Here is a 15,562-nt window from a genome sequence, read left to right on the forward strand (position 1 = left end):
GATAAACCTTCATTTTGGGTCTAATGTACATTCATGGAACTAAAGATACAAAAGCAGTTTTACCAAATTAAAATCATCCTTGATTCATGTAAGAAAATAAGAATTGATTCTTTACCAAATTTACAGATTCCAATAATACTGTATATCACCTGAAACAAAGGAGGCGGAAAATAGCCGATTACAAAATAGCAATGCTGCTTCATAATTTCACTTTAACAATTTCTTAGCAGAACTCTTTAAATTTTGCGGTACAAAACTTAAATGTTTTTTAAATGTTATATTTCATCATATTAGCTTGTTGGCCAATTGGGAAAAAATGCACAAAAATAGTAAACTTCAATACCAGTGGAGGAGATTTAAACTAATACACCATTGCCATGTAATTTTCTTACATTGGAAAGCTATTAAATAGGGTAACTTGTGTATGCTGAAAGGTTATACTGCTATTTTACATGAAGACATAGTCCAAAAATGGATAAAAAAACAGATATTTAAGACATAAATGATTGATTTTTATTTACATACCCATGGTTTATCATAGTTTACGATATTCCAATGTTTGACAACCAAAGTCTGATCTGGAAGTATTTCCCAATCATTAAGTGTTCAGAAAACAAATTAAAGGCAACTGATCGTCAACTTTTTCTTCATTAATTTCTTGATTTACTCAAGTAATAAAACCAATAGAACTGGAAGTAAATAAATAAAAACCTCTAACATAAAAAACTATTCCTTTGCCTAGGAGGCCATTTTAGGATAATCACGCTTAAAGAATTAAAAAAAAAAAACATTAAAATACTGTAGTGACTTAACTATGCTGAAACATTTGTGTGAAATGCCATAAATATTATGATGTCTTTATACAGCCCATTTATTCATTACATAGTAATGGTTCCCTGATATTTTAGGCATAGCCAACAGAAACATTGAATAATTTCCAGTACAGTATAAAGTTAGAAATTGTTTTTGAAAAGTAATCATGGCTCAGGATTGAGATTCCACAAAAGTAGCGGACTGTAAATATAAAATAAATAAAACCATCACAGACAATCTTACCACAAAATATCTTTCCATTGATCTATTTTGAGAATACTGTAGTAAAAAATTTTGGTAATACGACAAATTTTGAGAGTAAAGCTTACATATGTATACAAAAGAGTTTTGTTCACACGAGTCTACAAAACACTGCAAAATAATTTTGACAATTTCAATAGCCATAACATTTTGAAAAAACTGACTGAACAAGATAACTTACAATTTTCATATCTTTACAACTTTAAATTTTCATATTTAACATAAATATTTATTTATAATGAACTGTGCTTTAAAATGCACCATCTGGAATTTTCAGACTTATAACATGAATTATGTGAATATTACTACCATCATTAAAATGTAGGAAACCGAATTATTGGCAAGACAATATTGCTTTTTTCTTTCCTTTTACTAGTCTTCTCAATAGAAGTCTCGGTATAATGTAAAGGAAGAAATTAGAAATTCCTGCAACATGTGCTTAAACGAAAAAGAAAATTTTACACCGCTGTTGAAACAATAAGATAACTTAATAAACAAATTCTCTGGATAATAAAATTCTCAGAAATAAGCAATTGCCCTTGTATATATCACTGCAGTCCTTGTCAATATGCTGTCTTTTTCCAATGAGAAGTGATATTCCTTCAAAAAGAAAAAGTTCAAGACACTTACCGGTAAGATGAATTAGGTAAGGAAATACTATCCCACAATTTTTATTATGAACCATTTATTTCTCTATACAGACATGCTCAGGTACAATTTGATTCCTCTCTTCATTTACAATAACACCACAAGATGATTCTCTGTGCAAACCACTCGCCGAATGATTTCCAGTCTTGTATCACTCAACAACCAGGAGGACCTACATCCTCAAACTCACTGATAACAATGTGATCTATCTTAATTTAATGTTTGTATTTTGGTTATGTCAATCATTCAGTATTTTCAATACTGATTTTGTAAAAAAATCTCAAAACTATGTCGGAATACTTTCCAATCACTTGGTATAGATCACAAAAAAGTTCCATACTCTGTTCATCATTTTTTATCATTCGACACTAGTTTTTTTCTTTTTTTCTTTTCAAATTCTAGCTTCACTACAACCCCTCTAACCATCAGGTAGTTCTTATACGTTTAGCCTGGGGCTGACCGAGGGTAGAGTGTCGCTGGAAAATGTATTTAATTTGAGAAAGATATGTCACAAGGTCATTGGTATAAATAAGTGGCACTAAGTCAGGAGCCACTGCACTTCCCCAAGCATCCATTAGGGTGTTGACTTGGTGCCTGAAAAATGGAATAGAATCAAATTATTAAGCAAAGAGCATCATTTATATGTACTTACAATCGCGCTACTCTTTTATAAAATCTTAATAGCTCCCTTTTTTATTTTATTGATTGCAATATTTTAATATACTGTAACCTATGGCGTACATAATATTATCACTAATAACCGGTAATACCTACACATAGTGATGAACACTTTCGCTTTACATACATTATTTTTTCCACAAAAGAGCAATCAAAACCTTCATTAAAGAAGCTACTGGATAATTTCACTGTATACTGATTCCTACCACCAGATTTCTACAGTACTTACAAGTAAGAACATTTGGGTTACATTACCATAAATTGAAATTCAGAAAACCAATTTCAGACTCCTTCAGCTAAAGTAGATTAATTAAGAACATGGCACTCTTAAAAGAGGGTCACCAGAAGGGTCACCAGAAGAGTATGTGAATTTCATTACATGTAACTGGTTCATGAATTGTTGCAACACAGGACTCGCAAACAAAATTTTAATTCTTTTCAAGCAGCAGCTCATACACAATTAAATTTCTACTTTCAAGGAGAATGAATTAACATAGATTTCCCAAGATTATGCTAATGGATTGATAACTTCAACACCTAAAGCTCCCGGCTCATTATCATCACATACCTTTCCCATCATAAGACCCTGTCTGTTCTTATTACCTGTCTATATTATATCTGAGAAATTGGCCCAGTATCAGGCATATGGACTCCACATCTATTGCAGTTTAACAGACCTCTACATTTTGGAATTACACTTATTGAAAACTAACACTCCAGTATTCAGGTTTCTGCTGCCTACAGCAATCCTCTGTAGGTTTTACACACAATATTTTAGCTCTTGCTACTACGGGGATACAATACTTTCACTACATTATTTTACTAACTAAACTGATATTTGAACCCAAACTTCAGCATGAACTTTATTATGAATTAACATGTCCTTCCACTCCCTTCCTATGCTTTTTATTAGTTTTATTCAGGTTCTTCCCACAAAACTTTACTTCTCTCCAATTTTCCCCTCATAAGAAAGAATCCTTCAGACAAACCTATCAGTTCAGAATACAAAATTCTGTGCTTCTAGTCCATTATTTCTACACTTATTTCTTCACATGGAAACATTCACTTTTATTTCTTAGTATGAATTACACCAGCCTACTGTAACAATAATTAAATTGTCCCCACCACAACAGGCCCAAATATTCTTCATTCCATCCTGTTGTGCAACAAGAAAACTGAATGAGGGTGGGAAGGGGAGAGCAATTGTACTAGGCTACAACTTTTGGCTTGTATAGAAGTTTGGTTATAAAACTACTGTTTGTTTGCTAAAATCCAAGGGCATTTAATGGCTCATGAAGCTGTGATTCCATCAAACTTAATCATTAACCACTACACTACAATCCTATAGCAACCATAATGTTGCCTATGACCTGGACATGCATATTTAGGATCAATTGTTAGCAAGTCAACTCACATGGTAAAGGAGGGTTTGGAAGTGAATTCAAGGTAAAGACACCATTAATTCAGAAATCCAAGAAGATAATAGGGTCTTCAAGTTTGGTAAGATTAAAGATTGGAAGTATACTCCTCTAATGAAACCATGCAAACGAATGGGCCAAAGTCTCAAAAGATTGTCAGATGGTCATATTATGCTGTGGTGACTTTTCCTACTCTTCAAGGCAGTATGAGTGCTGGTAAGGAGCAAGTAACAGGAACAGGTGAACTAGTTACCATAGGTATATTCGAGAAAGGCAGTACTGTATACAAAGCACTACCAGTAACTGTATACGTAGAGACCTTGCACGTGTAAGCATGATATACTTTTCTCCCATTGGGGAATGAACCAGTGGGAGTTGCACATGTGTAACTCTTATCGATCGGTCTTCTTCCATCAAGGGGAAAAAATAAATTCCATTACGGCTGATGATGAAGCTCCAACAGAAAAGAGATCACAAAGAGAGTAAAACCGGAGATATATCCTAGGGACCTTTTGGAGTACGGGAAGACAGAAGAGAGGGGCAGCGCCCTCTGCTTCACATTCGGTGACAGAAACACAGTGTTCCTCCAACAGTACACATCAGTGTCTAAGGATTACCATCCCTTCAAGGATATGTGGTTGCCATCACCATCCAGACACACAAACGAGGGAATATACAGCAAACAATTGTAACACAGCTAGCTATTGGGAAACCACTATAAATCTGTCCTTCCTTCTAAATATCCCTCTCCTTCACCGATCTGCCAAAACCCAAAAAAGAGCAAAAGAAAAAGATTAACAGTCAGTTGAGGGCACCTGACATACAGTACTTCTGTATTACCTAATGGTTAAGAACAAAGAGAGGGCTCAGTGGCCTTACGGGTGGGTGTGGATTCACCATTACCCAACAGTAATTATCATCATCTCCTTAAATTCTTAGCAGCATATTCAGCATCGGTGAAAGCATACTCCTATCAAAGGATGAAGTTTGTATTCGTGTAGGAACAACTAACCATTAAATTCAAATAAACTTAGCTTGCCAATTAATCCTAATCAGGGTTCTTGACAAAGACTACAAATTGAACCTTACCAGTTGGCTTTGTAAACGGTTACAGTTAGGACGTTCTGAAACACCTCTATGCATTCATTTAAGGTTGCAGCAGGGAAGAAATCCTTTATGATATCCTGAATTGCAACCATATTAAAATCTGATGCACTTTGATGAGAATACGCAGTACGGTTTATACATAATACACCTTTGTCATCCATCATAACCTGCAATTGAAAAAAATAAAAATATTCTAATACAGTATTATAAAATGCATGTTTCAAAGATACAGTATAACCTAATTCATGTAAAATATAAACACTTCCTGTACCAAAAAAATTTACTTTCCTTAGCATAAAATTCAAATCTTGAAAGTTTGAGAAATTTTCAAGTTATAAGAGTCAACCATGTGTAAAAGATCATTTGACAAATTTCCTAGATATACTAATATACTTGCTTCAAAAATTCACTATAATGCTCTTATGACTGTAGCTTAGCTAATAATAATAATAATAATAATAATAATAATAATAATTATAATAATAAGTGCACCTTAATATAAATGCAGATGAAAGGACATGAAAGATTCACCTTCATGAACAAATAAAGTCAGGCCTGCCTTTTCAGTGCAAATGTTTATGTCTTAAATATTCCATGGATAAAATGACATTATACTGAATAAGTTCTTTGCAAATGTATGCAAAACCTCAGAATATACTTGTGTTAAAAAGAATAGGTAAACAAATTAACTGATCTTTTCTTATTCTTTAGGAGTGAATTTAGTAAGTCAGGTATTCATTCTTACATTAACTGCTTTTATATATTGTACAATATTTTTTGGTAGGGGTAGTTGCAATTCAAGCTTTAACCAAAGGTTATACATATATATAACAAAAGTATTCTAAGGATTCTGGTTTCTGAAATGAAAATTAGGTAATATAATACAAGATAATCCTAATACTTTACTACAGGAGATATGATGCATTGCCTGGGCTAGGATAGGTCAGATGATATGGAATGTAACTTTTTCCTAACGTCATGAAGCTTGCACTTCTAAATTAATAGCTTACGGAATAGTCCCAGGATCTTCCAAGATAACAAGTACCGGTAACTTAATAACACCATAAGCTTACAGGAGTATTGTATATGAACACCTGATAAAGTAAGATATAGGGCCATTGGTGTGGGAAGTGTCTTACAGAAATGAAATAAAAGCCAAGGGGATGTACTCCAATACAAAGTTTCACATAGAAACAATACTTGAACATGTTAGAAATATTAAAAAAGGCCCTGGAATGTTAGACAAATGGCTAAGAAAAATGATAAGGATTGATAATGTTAACTTAGTATTTCTGACAGAAATCAATGACTAACAGGGTTGTGGTGGCCTAATTGGTAATGTCCCTGACTGGTGATCACCAGACTGGGGTTTGAGTCCTGCTCAAACTCATCAGTTCCTTCGGTCGCTGCAACCTCATCATCCTTGTGAGCTAATTTATACAGTACCAAGAGAAGTAGCTGGGCATTATGAAGGCAAGAGGTATCACAAAAACTTTAGGTTAGTGATTTTGATTTTACTCTACTGTAACACCAAATTTAGAGTAGACTATTTATGAATTTAGGCCAAGAAGGCTGAGCATCAGAATGGTTTGAGATAAATATTGGAATCCATAAAGGATCAGCATTGAGCCCTCTATTATTATCATTATTATTCTTAATATTTTATAATTTAAAGTAATGGAGGAACCTACAAAGAAGTGTAGAAAACGTAGACCCTAGGAGCTACTTTATGCATATGATCTGTATTATTAATATTAAAATGTGAGGAAGAATAGAAGTGAGAGTGGACTGAAAATGCCTGTATAATGAAGATAATGATAAATGGAAAGTAAAATACAGTAGCTTGTATTTAGAGGTGCTCTGGGCTACATAATTTATATAAAAAGACAGGCAACATAAGGGATTTGAGAATCTTGTTGTGATAAAAAAGCAGGTCTCAAAAGAGATGGACACGCACTGGAATGTGAAGCAGGAGCTTAGAGAGAAGTAAGACAGTGAGCAGAAAAAGCACAGATGAAATTGAAAGAGAAGGCTCAATTACTTTTAAATAAAAATTTCTTGAGGAAAAGACTTATGATGAGTAAATAGGGTCAGTAACACTTATTAGTGCGTGATCACTGTTAAGGTGTAAACTTTTTTGAGGCTGGAAAAATATAGTAAAATGAGGATCTCAGAAGCTGGAAAAAGTTCTGTGAACCCAGCCACTGGGGGTGACAAGGCAGTTTCAACTTGGTGCCGGTCCCAAGCCCGGGCAAATGGGGAGGGTTGGCAGCAGGAAAGGCATCCAGCCATGAAAAATTAGCCATAACAACTACTGTATGGTCAGTGAGTATAATCTCAATGTAGGAGTTCACAGAACTTTTTCCAGCTTCTGAGATCCTCATTTTACTACCTTTTTCCAGCCTTGAAAAAGTTTACACCTTAACAGTGATCACGTACTAACATCTACATAGTGTTACTGACCCTATTTACTCATCATAAGTCTTTTCCTCAAGAAATTTTTATTTAAAAGTAATTGAGCCTTCTCTTTCAATTTCATCTGTGCTTTTTCTGCTCACACTCTTACTTATCTCTAAGCTCCTGCTTCACATTCCAGTGCGTGTCCATCTCTTTTGAGACCTGCTTTGTTATCACAAGATTCTCAAATCCCTTATGTTGCCTGTCTTTTTATATAAATTATGTAGCCCAGAGCACCTCTAAATACAAGCTACTGTATTTTACTTTCCATTTATCATTACCATCATTTAATCAAAGGGATTAACCAGTGATGAGGTGTGGGACAGAGGTAAATGGAGAAAGCTGACCAGAAACATCGACCCCACATAGAAGTGGGAAAAGAAGTAGACAAAGAAGAAGAAGAACTCCTACATTGAAATGGTTTGGGACATGTGGCAAAAAAGAATAAGAACACAGTTAATGAAAAGAGCATTATATTATATAGGGAAGTGACAAGACATAGACCAGTAGGAACCTGGAAATCATGGTAAAAGGTGATAGACTAATGATATTGAAGGGAAGAGCTTACATAAAAAACATTCATGATACAGGGTATAATTATTTTCTTTACCACAAAGCAAGCAACTACAACTAACTCAAATAAGTGCAGTAAATATGGAAATAAAATAGTAGTGCTTACACAAACAGTGCAAAGCATATTACAAAAAAAATTCAGTCAGAATTAAAAGATAAAATTAAACCCAACATTGAAGTTACCTTCCTGACTTTGTACGGTGGTTCCTGTATTGTAGGATCAGGTCTGAAGGCAGGGGTATCTACCAGTCGCTGTTTATCCAATCCATTTCTACCCACACCTTTGTGACTAGAGAGATTGTCAGGCCTTAAGCCATTGGCCACAGGAATGAGAGGTGGAGGGGCTTTGGATTTTGAGCTGTTCGAGTTGGAATTCTGAAAGCGAGATAAAACACAATTAAAGTTTTTGAACACTCCTCCAAAAGCAGTTAATATTTGACTAAAAAAAATTATAATAAAAGTGCAGGTAAAATTTTAATTACTAAAAGCTGAATACTGTATTAGGATCCTGAAAGAAAGGGACAAAATACCACAACAGATACAAGTAAAGATTTCAAAGTTCAAACAAAAGTCACAAGATTGGCTAATGTGAACTACATGCTAGAAGAATTAAGCAAAAAAAAAAAAAATTAAAAAAAGCATACAAACCTAGATTAAAATATTCTACAAATACAATTGCAATCTTCTTGTCAGGATAAAAGTTAATTTTCAAAAATAATGATTTATGGATAATTTTATTCAATATACATTTCATGACTTGGTACATCTGATGTATTAAAGGCAAAATTTCAATGAAACATTTATAGCCCTTAAATTTGGGAATTATCCTCTACACCCCAACTAACATCACACCAAGTTTCATTTCATTTCATCTTTTGAATTCTATGGGAACGTGTAGCTAGCTCTCTTAAAATTACCATTACTTGGACCTACATCATTTTGCCTGTGCACAGGTGAATGGAGAAAAAAACTATCCCAGTTCACTTAAAACTACTTCAATATTACCCTTTTCATGACCTCCCTCTTACAGGCTGCATTAGCGCAAGAACCTGTAGCCTACAACTTCAGTGCAAATCGTTCTAATGCTTGCCTGCCTTTTCATGAGAAAATGCCACAGTTCTATGTTAGTCTGATTTTATCATTTGCCCCATAGTCTAACCAGTGTTTGCTACATCCAATTTAATTCAATATCACAAAGTTTTTGATAGGTATAAAATACAAAATTGGATTTGATTGGTTCTTATTTGTTCAGTTTACCTAGACTTAAGATTAGCAACTTGACCACTAAAAAAGGGATTTTGACGAATAAAAAATCTATTTCTGGGCGAGGAACCTGTGTCGCCCAGTGAAATGCTCCTTAAAGCACCATTTCAAAGGTATAAATACTGCTAAATATACCAGAGAAAAAAAGCTTCATGGAATACTAGGAATATATGCAGCTCGCTCTCCCCTAAAGGGTGTCGGTATTAAAACTGGGGCGAGTGATACCACTACCAGAGATCCCTTTCCAATTAGACTTCTCCCTCCTCAAAATCCTCCGTTACTACGAGGTGTCGGTCACTACAGCTACTGCCCCCCACCACCACCACTACCTATTCTTCTCCCAATCATTCCTTATTAGCAACTGTGAACGTTTGGACGTGTTTTTCGTAGCTCTGTGTTATTTTGTTTGTGAAAGATGTCAGGCGTTTTGGAGATCCATGCTCCCAAATTGAGTATTATATTTGTCTGTTGGGATTTCTAGGTAGCGACACACGTACATTCTATAACCTTGTTGGGTTTTATCTCAGCCCCTTTGTTGACGCTCCCTTACGGGTGTGTATGCGGTCTTTTGGTGTCACTTCCTCGGGATCTCTTTGTTTTGTAAGACTTTCTATTGGTGTCTTTTACTAATTGTAGTCTTATTTTTTTGTTATGGACGTCTAATTCAATGTTTTGGCATGATTTTATCTTTTATTCAGGCTATTTGGACAGTTAGTTAGCGGCTTCGGTCGGTAGCCTTTCATGCGAGAATTCTTGGTTTGTTGAGTTTTTACGGGGGAATTGTAACGCGTTTTCATTCATTTTAGTCCTGCCTGTCGAGATCGGTATTTTACCCGATTTTGGAGGACTAAGTTTTGTTAAAATAGCATAGTTTCCTTTCCAAGTCGGCAACAACCTGAAATTGGAAAGTTTTGCTATTATTCCTTTTACGCCGTGTTCCTTATTCTTCCATTTTCTCAATATGCTGATTTAGCCTATTTATTAAACTGGTTTATACTGTACACACTTGAACAGGCTAGTCCAAGATGGAGATCAAAGAAAAGATTATTAATTTGTACAAAATGCAGTCCAGTATAAGGAAATTAAACAAAAAACAATGTACCTAAATGAGTAACAGCATAAGGGAACTAACGACAAAAAATATAGCCAAATTGGTGATACAGTTTGTGTAATAATTGTATCTTCACGTTCTTTGGGATAAGAAAAAAAAATCATGTTTTCTTTTTTCCCATAGAAAGGGAATCATCACCATTCTCATCAGCAACCATGTCAATTTTGATAGCCCAGAGGCTGGAAAGGTAGACACCCACTGTACTTCATGATACACAAACAATGGAAAATCATAATCAACATCTGTTGCTCTGCAAAGACATCCATTGTTATATTGTTTTCCTTTTCCTTCTCTTATGGTAATGAGAGCTCCATCTTTTCTTCGAATGGTGCAAATGACATACAGTATTACACATTTTGTGCATTACCCTGCGAGTCATAAACAACCACACATTTTGTTCAGATGTGAAAAAATTTATTACACTGATAATTAAAAAATTTAACTGATACCCTAACAAGATATCTACATTAAGAGCTACAAATAGGATGTATAAATACTTATCCAATTTCACATAAGTACTTTTTACAATTCTTATCAGTTATATTTTCTCCTTTTTATTTTCTTTACAGTTACGTTCTACTTTTTATTCTTAATTCTTTCCTTTTAATCTCTATTGGTATTATTGTCAAGCTTCTACCCAATATATATTAACCTTCAGGAAAGTTTAGTTAGTACCTAATGCATAAAAATAACACCAACAGATATTTATTTTAATATTCTTAAAATATTTATTTTTTCCTTTCCTCACTGGGCTATTTTCCCTGTTGGAGCCCCTGGGCTTATAGCATTCTGCTTTTCCAACTAGGATTGTAGCTTAGAAATTAATAATAATAATACTAATAATAATAATACTAATAATAATAATAATAATATTAACAACAATTATATGATATGCATTAAAAGAACAAATAGGTTCCTAGCAGATTAGGAAATTGATATACTGTATTCGATATGAAAGCAACTTCAAAAACATCCAGTTTGGTTACATTTTGATTCTTACTTTCTTGAATTCTATCGCGTGCTGTTCTTTAGTCAGTGTCAAATAGTATTTATTGGCATAATGAAACTATTATGGTCAGGGTCTGAATGGGCAATCTTTTACCTCATTTATGTATCATTGGATTAATGCGTGCTGGTAAATTTTATATTTTCCATTATTAAAAATTTCATGTGTGTGATCACTCTGGCAGATACTAGTTTCCTCACTTTCAACTCATCACATGTAAAGGTGAAGTAAGTGCTCTTACTTACTAGTGAAGTTACACAGCACTCCCTTGATTAGTTCTATTTGGCTGTAGTTGAATAGGTACAGGATATATTGATAAATAATTTAAGAATGGTTAAATCATTTACCAAAAAGTGTGTACAGTATCAATAGTTCCTCCTGACATTTATTTTGAAATACTAGTTGGCATTTGTGCAAGACTGCAATGATTATGTCAAAATTAGTTGACCTTGTTAGGAAGGTTGACAGAAATGAGGACTCCATGATCCTTAACTTGAGACTAAAACAACAATATTTCCAAGTGTAACTGAAACATCTGAAGGTTATGATTTTTTCCCAAATATATTCCAATTACAATTCTCCTGTTTCTTTGCACCCAGAAATAAACTACAATATCTACCACATTTATAAAACTGACACCCAAACAAGTATAAGGTGGATATGTTGGCCTGGAAGGTGTTCTATGACTACAGAAAGGGAATGGCTCTCCATAAAGTGAACAATTAATCAAAATACCTGCAATGGTGGGTAAGGCTGCCAAAAAGAATAAAAAACTTTTCAAATCTAGGTGAAATACAAATATCACATATGTTAAATTGAAAGGAAACTTAAAATGTTCATACAGAAGAAAAACAGGATAAAGAGGTCTGTTAGAAGAGGAGAGAGATATAAAGCTAGGAGGTATGAGCAGAGATGATGGCATTATGGGGATGAAATTAAAATGTTAAAAGATAAGATGATGGAGGCGTAAAATATAAAAACTTAAAAAGGAATTTACAACTATAAAACAGTGTAACTAGACTGATGAGTTAACATCCTTAACTCTGAACCGACCTGATAATTTTTTTTCTTAACGAATATATTACATATTTAGAAAATTATACATGCATACATATACCAAGGCACTTCCCCCAATTTTGGGGGGGTAGCCGACATCAAACAAATGAAACAAAAAAGGGGACGTCTCCTCTCTATGTTACTCCCAGCCTGCCAAGGGACTCAACCGAGTTCGGCTGGTACTGCTAGGGTGGCACAGCCCACCCTCCCACATTATCCACCACAGATGAAGCTTCATAATGCTGAATCCCCTACTGCTGCTACCTCTGCGGTCATTCAAGGCACCGGAGGAAGCAGCAGGGCCTACCGGAACTGCGTCACAATCGCTCGCCATTCATTCCTATTTCTAGCACGCTTTCTTGCCTCTCTCACATCTATCTACCCAGAGCTTCCTTCACTCCATCCCTCCACCCAAACCTTGGCCTTCCTCTTGTACTTCTCCCATCAACTCTTGCATTCATCACCTTTAGCAGACAGCCTTTTTCCATTCTCTCAACATGGCCAAACCACCTCAACGCATTAGTATCCACTCTAGCTGCTAACTCATTTCTTACACCTGTTCTCACCCTCACTACTTCATTCCTAACCCAATCTACTCGAGATACACCAGCCATACTCCTTAGACACTTCATCTCAAACACATTCAATTTCTGTCTCTCCGTCACTTTCATTCCCCACAACTCCGATCCATACATCACAGTTGGTACAATCACTTTCTCATACAGAACTCTCTTTACATTACTGCCCAAACCTCTATTTTTTACTACTCCCTTAACTGCCTCCAACACTTTGCATCCTCTGACGTACATCTGCTTCCACTCCACCATTTGGGGCAACAACAGATCGCAAGTACTTAAACTAATCCACCTCCTCAAGTAACTCTCCTTTCAATATGACATTCAACCTCGCACCACCTTCCCTTCTTGTACATCTCATAACCTTACTCTTACCCACATTAACTCTCGACTTCCATCTCTCACAGACCCTTCCACATTCTGTCACTAATCGGCCATGCTTCTCTTCCGCGTCTGCAACCAGTACAGTATCATCCGCAAACAACAACTGATTTACCTCCCATTCGTGGTCATTCTCGTCTACCAGTTTCAATCCTCGTCCAAGCACTCAAGCATTCACCTCTCTCACCATTCCATCAACAAACAAGTTAAATAACCACAGTGACATCACACATCACAGTCTGTCCCACTCTCACCGGAAACCAATCGTTCACTTCATTTCCTATCCTAACACATGCTTTACTACCTTTGTAGAAACTTTTCACTGCTTGCAACAACTTTCCACCAACTCCATATAATCTCATCACATTCCAAATTGCTTCCCTATCAACTTTATCATACGCTTTCTCCAGATCCATAAACGCAACATACACCACCTTACCTTTTGCTAAATGTTTCTCGCATATCTGCCTAACTGTAAAAATCCAATTCATACAACCCCTACCTCTTCTAAAACCACCCTGTACTTCTAAGATTGCATTCTCTGTTTTATCCTTCATCCTATTAATCAGTACTCTACCATACACTTTTCCAACTACACTCAACAAGCTAATACCCCTTGAATTGCAACACTCATGCAGATCTCCCCTACCCTTGTACAGTGATACCTCGGTACTCGACCATAATCCGTTCGAGATCCGTGTTCGACCTCCGATTTGTTCGAGTACCGAATTTTTTTTCCCCATAAGAAATAATGGTATATATTCTATTCCGTTCCCAAGCACTCGAACAGGCCCAAAATATTAATAAAACGTGTACCTAAACAACAATAATTATCTAAATGTGTATGAAATTGGTCAGAAAATCCTATAAAACAATTTTAAACCATTTACTGTACTAAAATAAAACAATTTTAAACCATTTTCTGTACTGTAGTGAACATACCTTTGAGCAGCGGTTCGATGGCATACAGGGATGGATGTGGAGAGGATGGAAGGGGGAGGTTACTGCTTGGAAGGAGAGTCCCCTTCCATGATGTGGCGGGGTAGTTCTCCTTCAGGAGTTGTTTCTCTCTCCAATGAAAGGGTGGGCAGATCTATTTCAGGGGTTTCTTCTCTTCTTTGTCTCTTCTTTGGAGGAGAAACAGGCTTTGATGTAGCAGCTTTCTTTTCTTTTGTGAAAAACTGGTCTATTGTTAATTGTTTCTTCCTCCTCTGCAGTATTCTTCGAAAATGATACATGACACTATCATTAAACATATGCACTGCCCGGTTTGCTACTGCAATTTCTGGGTGGTATTTTTCAGCAAAAGCCTGCACATCTGCCCACTTGGAACAAATTTCATTGATGAGAGAACTTGGAACATCCTCCCTTACCTCATCCTCTTCTGAAGATTCCTGCTCCACAATCAGATCCTGCTGCTGTTGTTGTTGCAGGTGCAACAATTCCTCCACAGTCAACTCGGTAGAATGGCTTTCTACAAGCTCATCAATATCATCCTTGTCGACCTCAAGCCCCAAACTCCTGCCCATGACAACAATTTCCTCAACGACATCAGTGTCATCAGAAATTACAGGGGTAGCAGTGCTTGGACCCGCCTCTGGTTGGAAACCTTCAAACTCCCTCTCTGTGACACATGATGGCCACAGCTTACGCCAGGCAGAGTTCAATGTCCTATAGGTCACACCTCGCCAAGCTTGGTCAATCATGTTAACAGAGTTGAGGATGCTGAAGTGTTCCTTCCAGAATTCCTTTAGGGTCAACTTCGTGTCACTGGTCACTTCAAAACACTTTCTGAAAAGGGCCTTGGTATAGAGTTTTTTGAAGTTTGAAATGACCTGTTGGTCCATGGGCTGGAGTATGGGAGTAGTATTGGGGGGCAAGAATTTGATTTTGATAAAGCTGTATTCTTCTTTCAAGTCATCCTCGAGACCTGGAGGATGTGCAGGAGCATTGTCCATAACCAGAAGACATTTCATTGGCAAGCTCTTTTCAATGAGGTAAGCCTTAACCTGGGGGGCAAACACTTCGTTTATCCACTCAGTAAAGAATTGTCTTGTGACCCAAGATTTAGTGTTCGAGCGCCACATAACTGGTAGTGCACTTTTACAAATATTATTTCGTTTGAACACCCGGGGGTTGTCCGAGTGGTACACTAACAAGGGTTTGATCTTGCAATCGCCACTTGCATTTGCACACAGCAACAATGTTAGCCTAT

General features: G+C 36.0%; 1 protein-coding gene across 2 annotated transcripts in view; it reads right to left on the minus strand.

Annotated features, from left to right (window-relative positions):
• Nucleotides 1-490: 490 nt before the first annotated feature.
• Nucleotides 491-15,562, minus strand: part of LOC137618183 (uncharacterized) — a 112,114-nt gene continuing 97,042 nt past the window's right edge. Inside the window, exons 6-9 of one of the 2 annotated variants that reach the window (XM_068348252.1) lie at nucleotides 12,071-12,088; nucleotides 8,139-8,330; nucleotides 4,908-5,092; nucleotides 491-2,316 (exon numbers count right to left, since the gene is read on the minus strand). In XM_068348252.1, coding sequence (XP_068204353.1) covers nucleotides 2,148-2,316; nucleotides 4,908-5,092; nucleotides 8,139-8,330; nucleotides 12,071-12,088 — 564 coding nt within the window. In that variant the 3' untranslated portion in view covers nucleotides 491-2,147. The remainder of the gene's footprint in view (nucleotides 2,317-4,907; nucleotides 5,093-8,138; nucleotides 8,331-12,070; nucleotides 12,089-15,562) is intronic. The other variant, XM_068348253.1, reaches the window with a different exon arrangement.

The sequence above is a fragment of the Palaemon carinicauda genome, chromosome 24 (assembly GCF_036898095.1).
Source record: "Palaemon carinicauda isolate YSFRI2023 chromosome 24, ASM3689809v2, whole genome shotgun sequence".
In the NCBI taxonomy this organism is placed as follows: domain Eukaryota; kingdom Metazoa; phylum Arthropoda; class Malacostraca; order Decapoda; family Palaemonidae; genus Palaemon; species Palaemon carinicauda.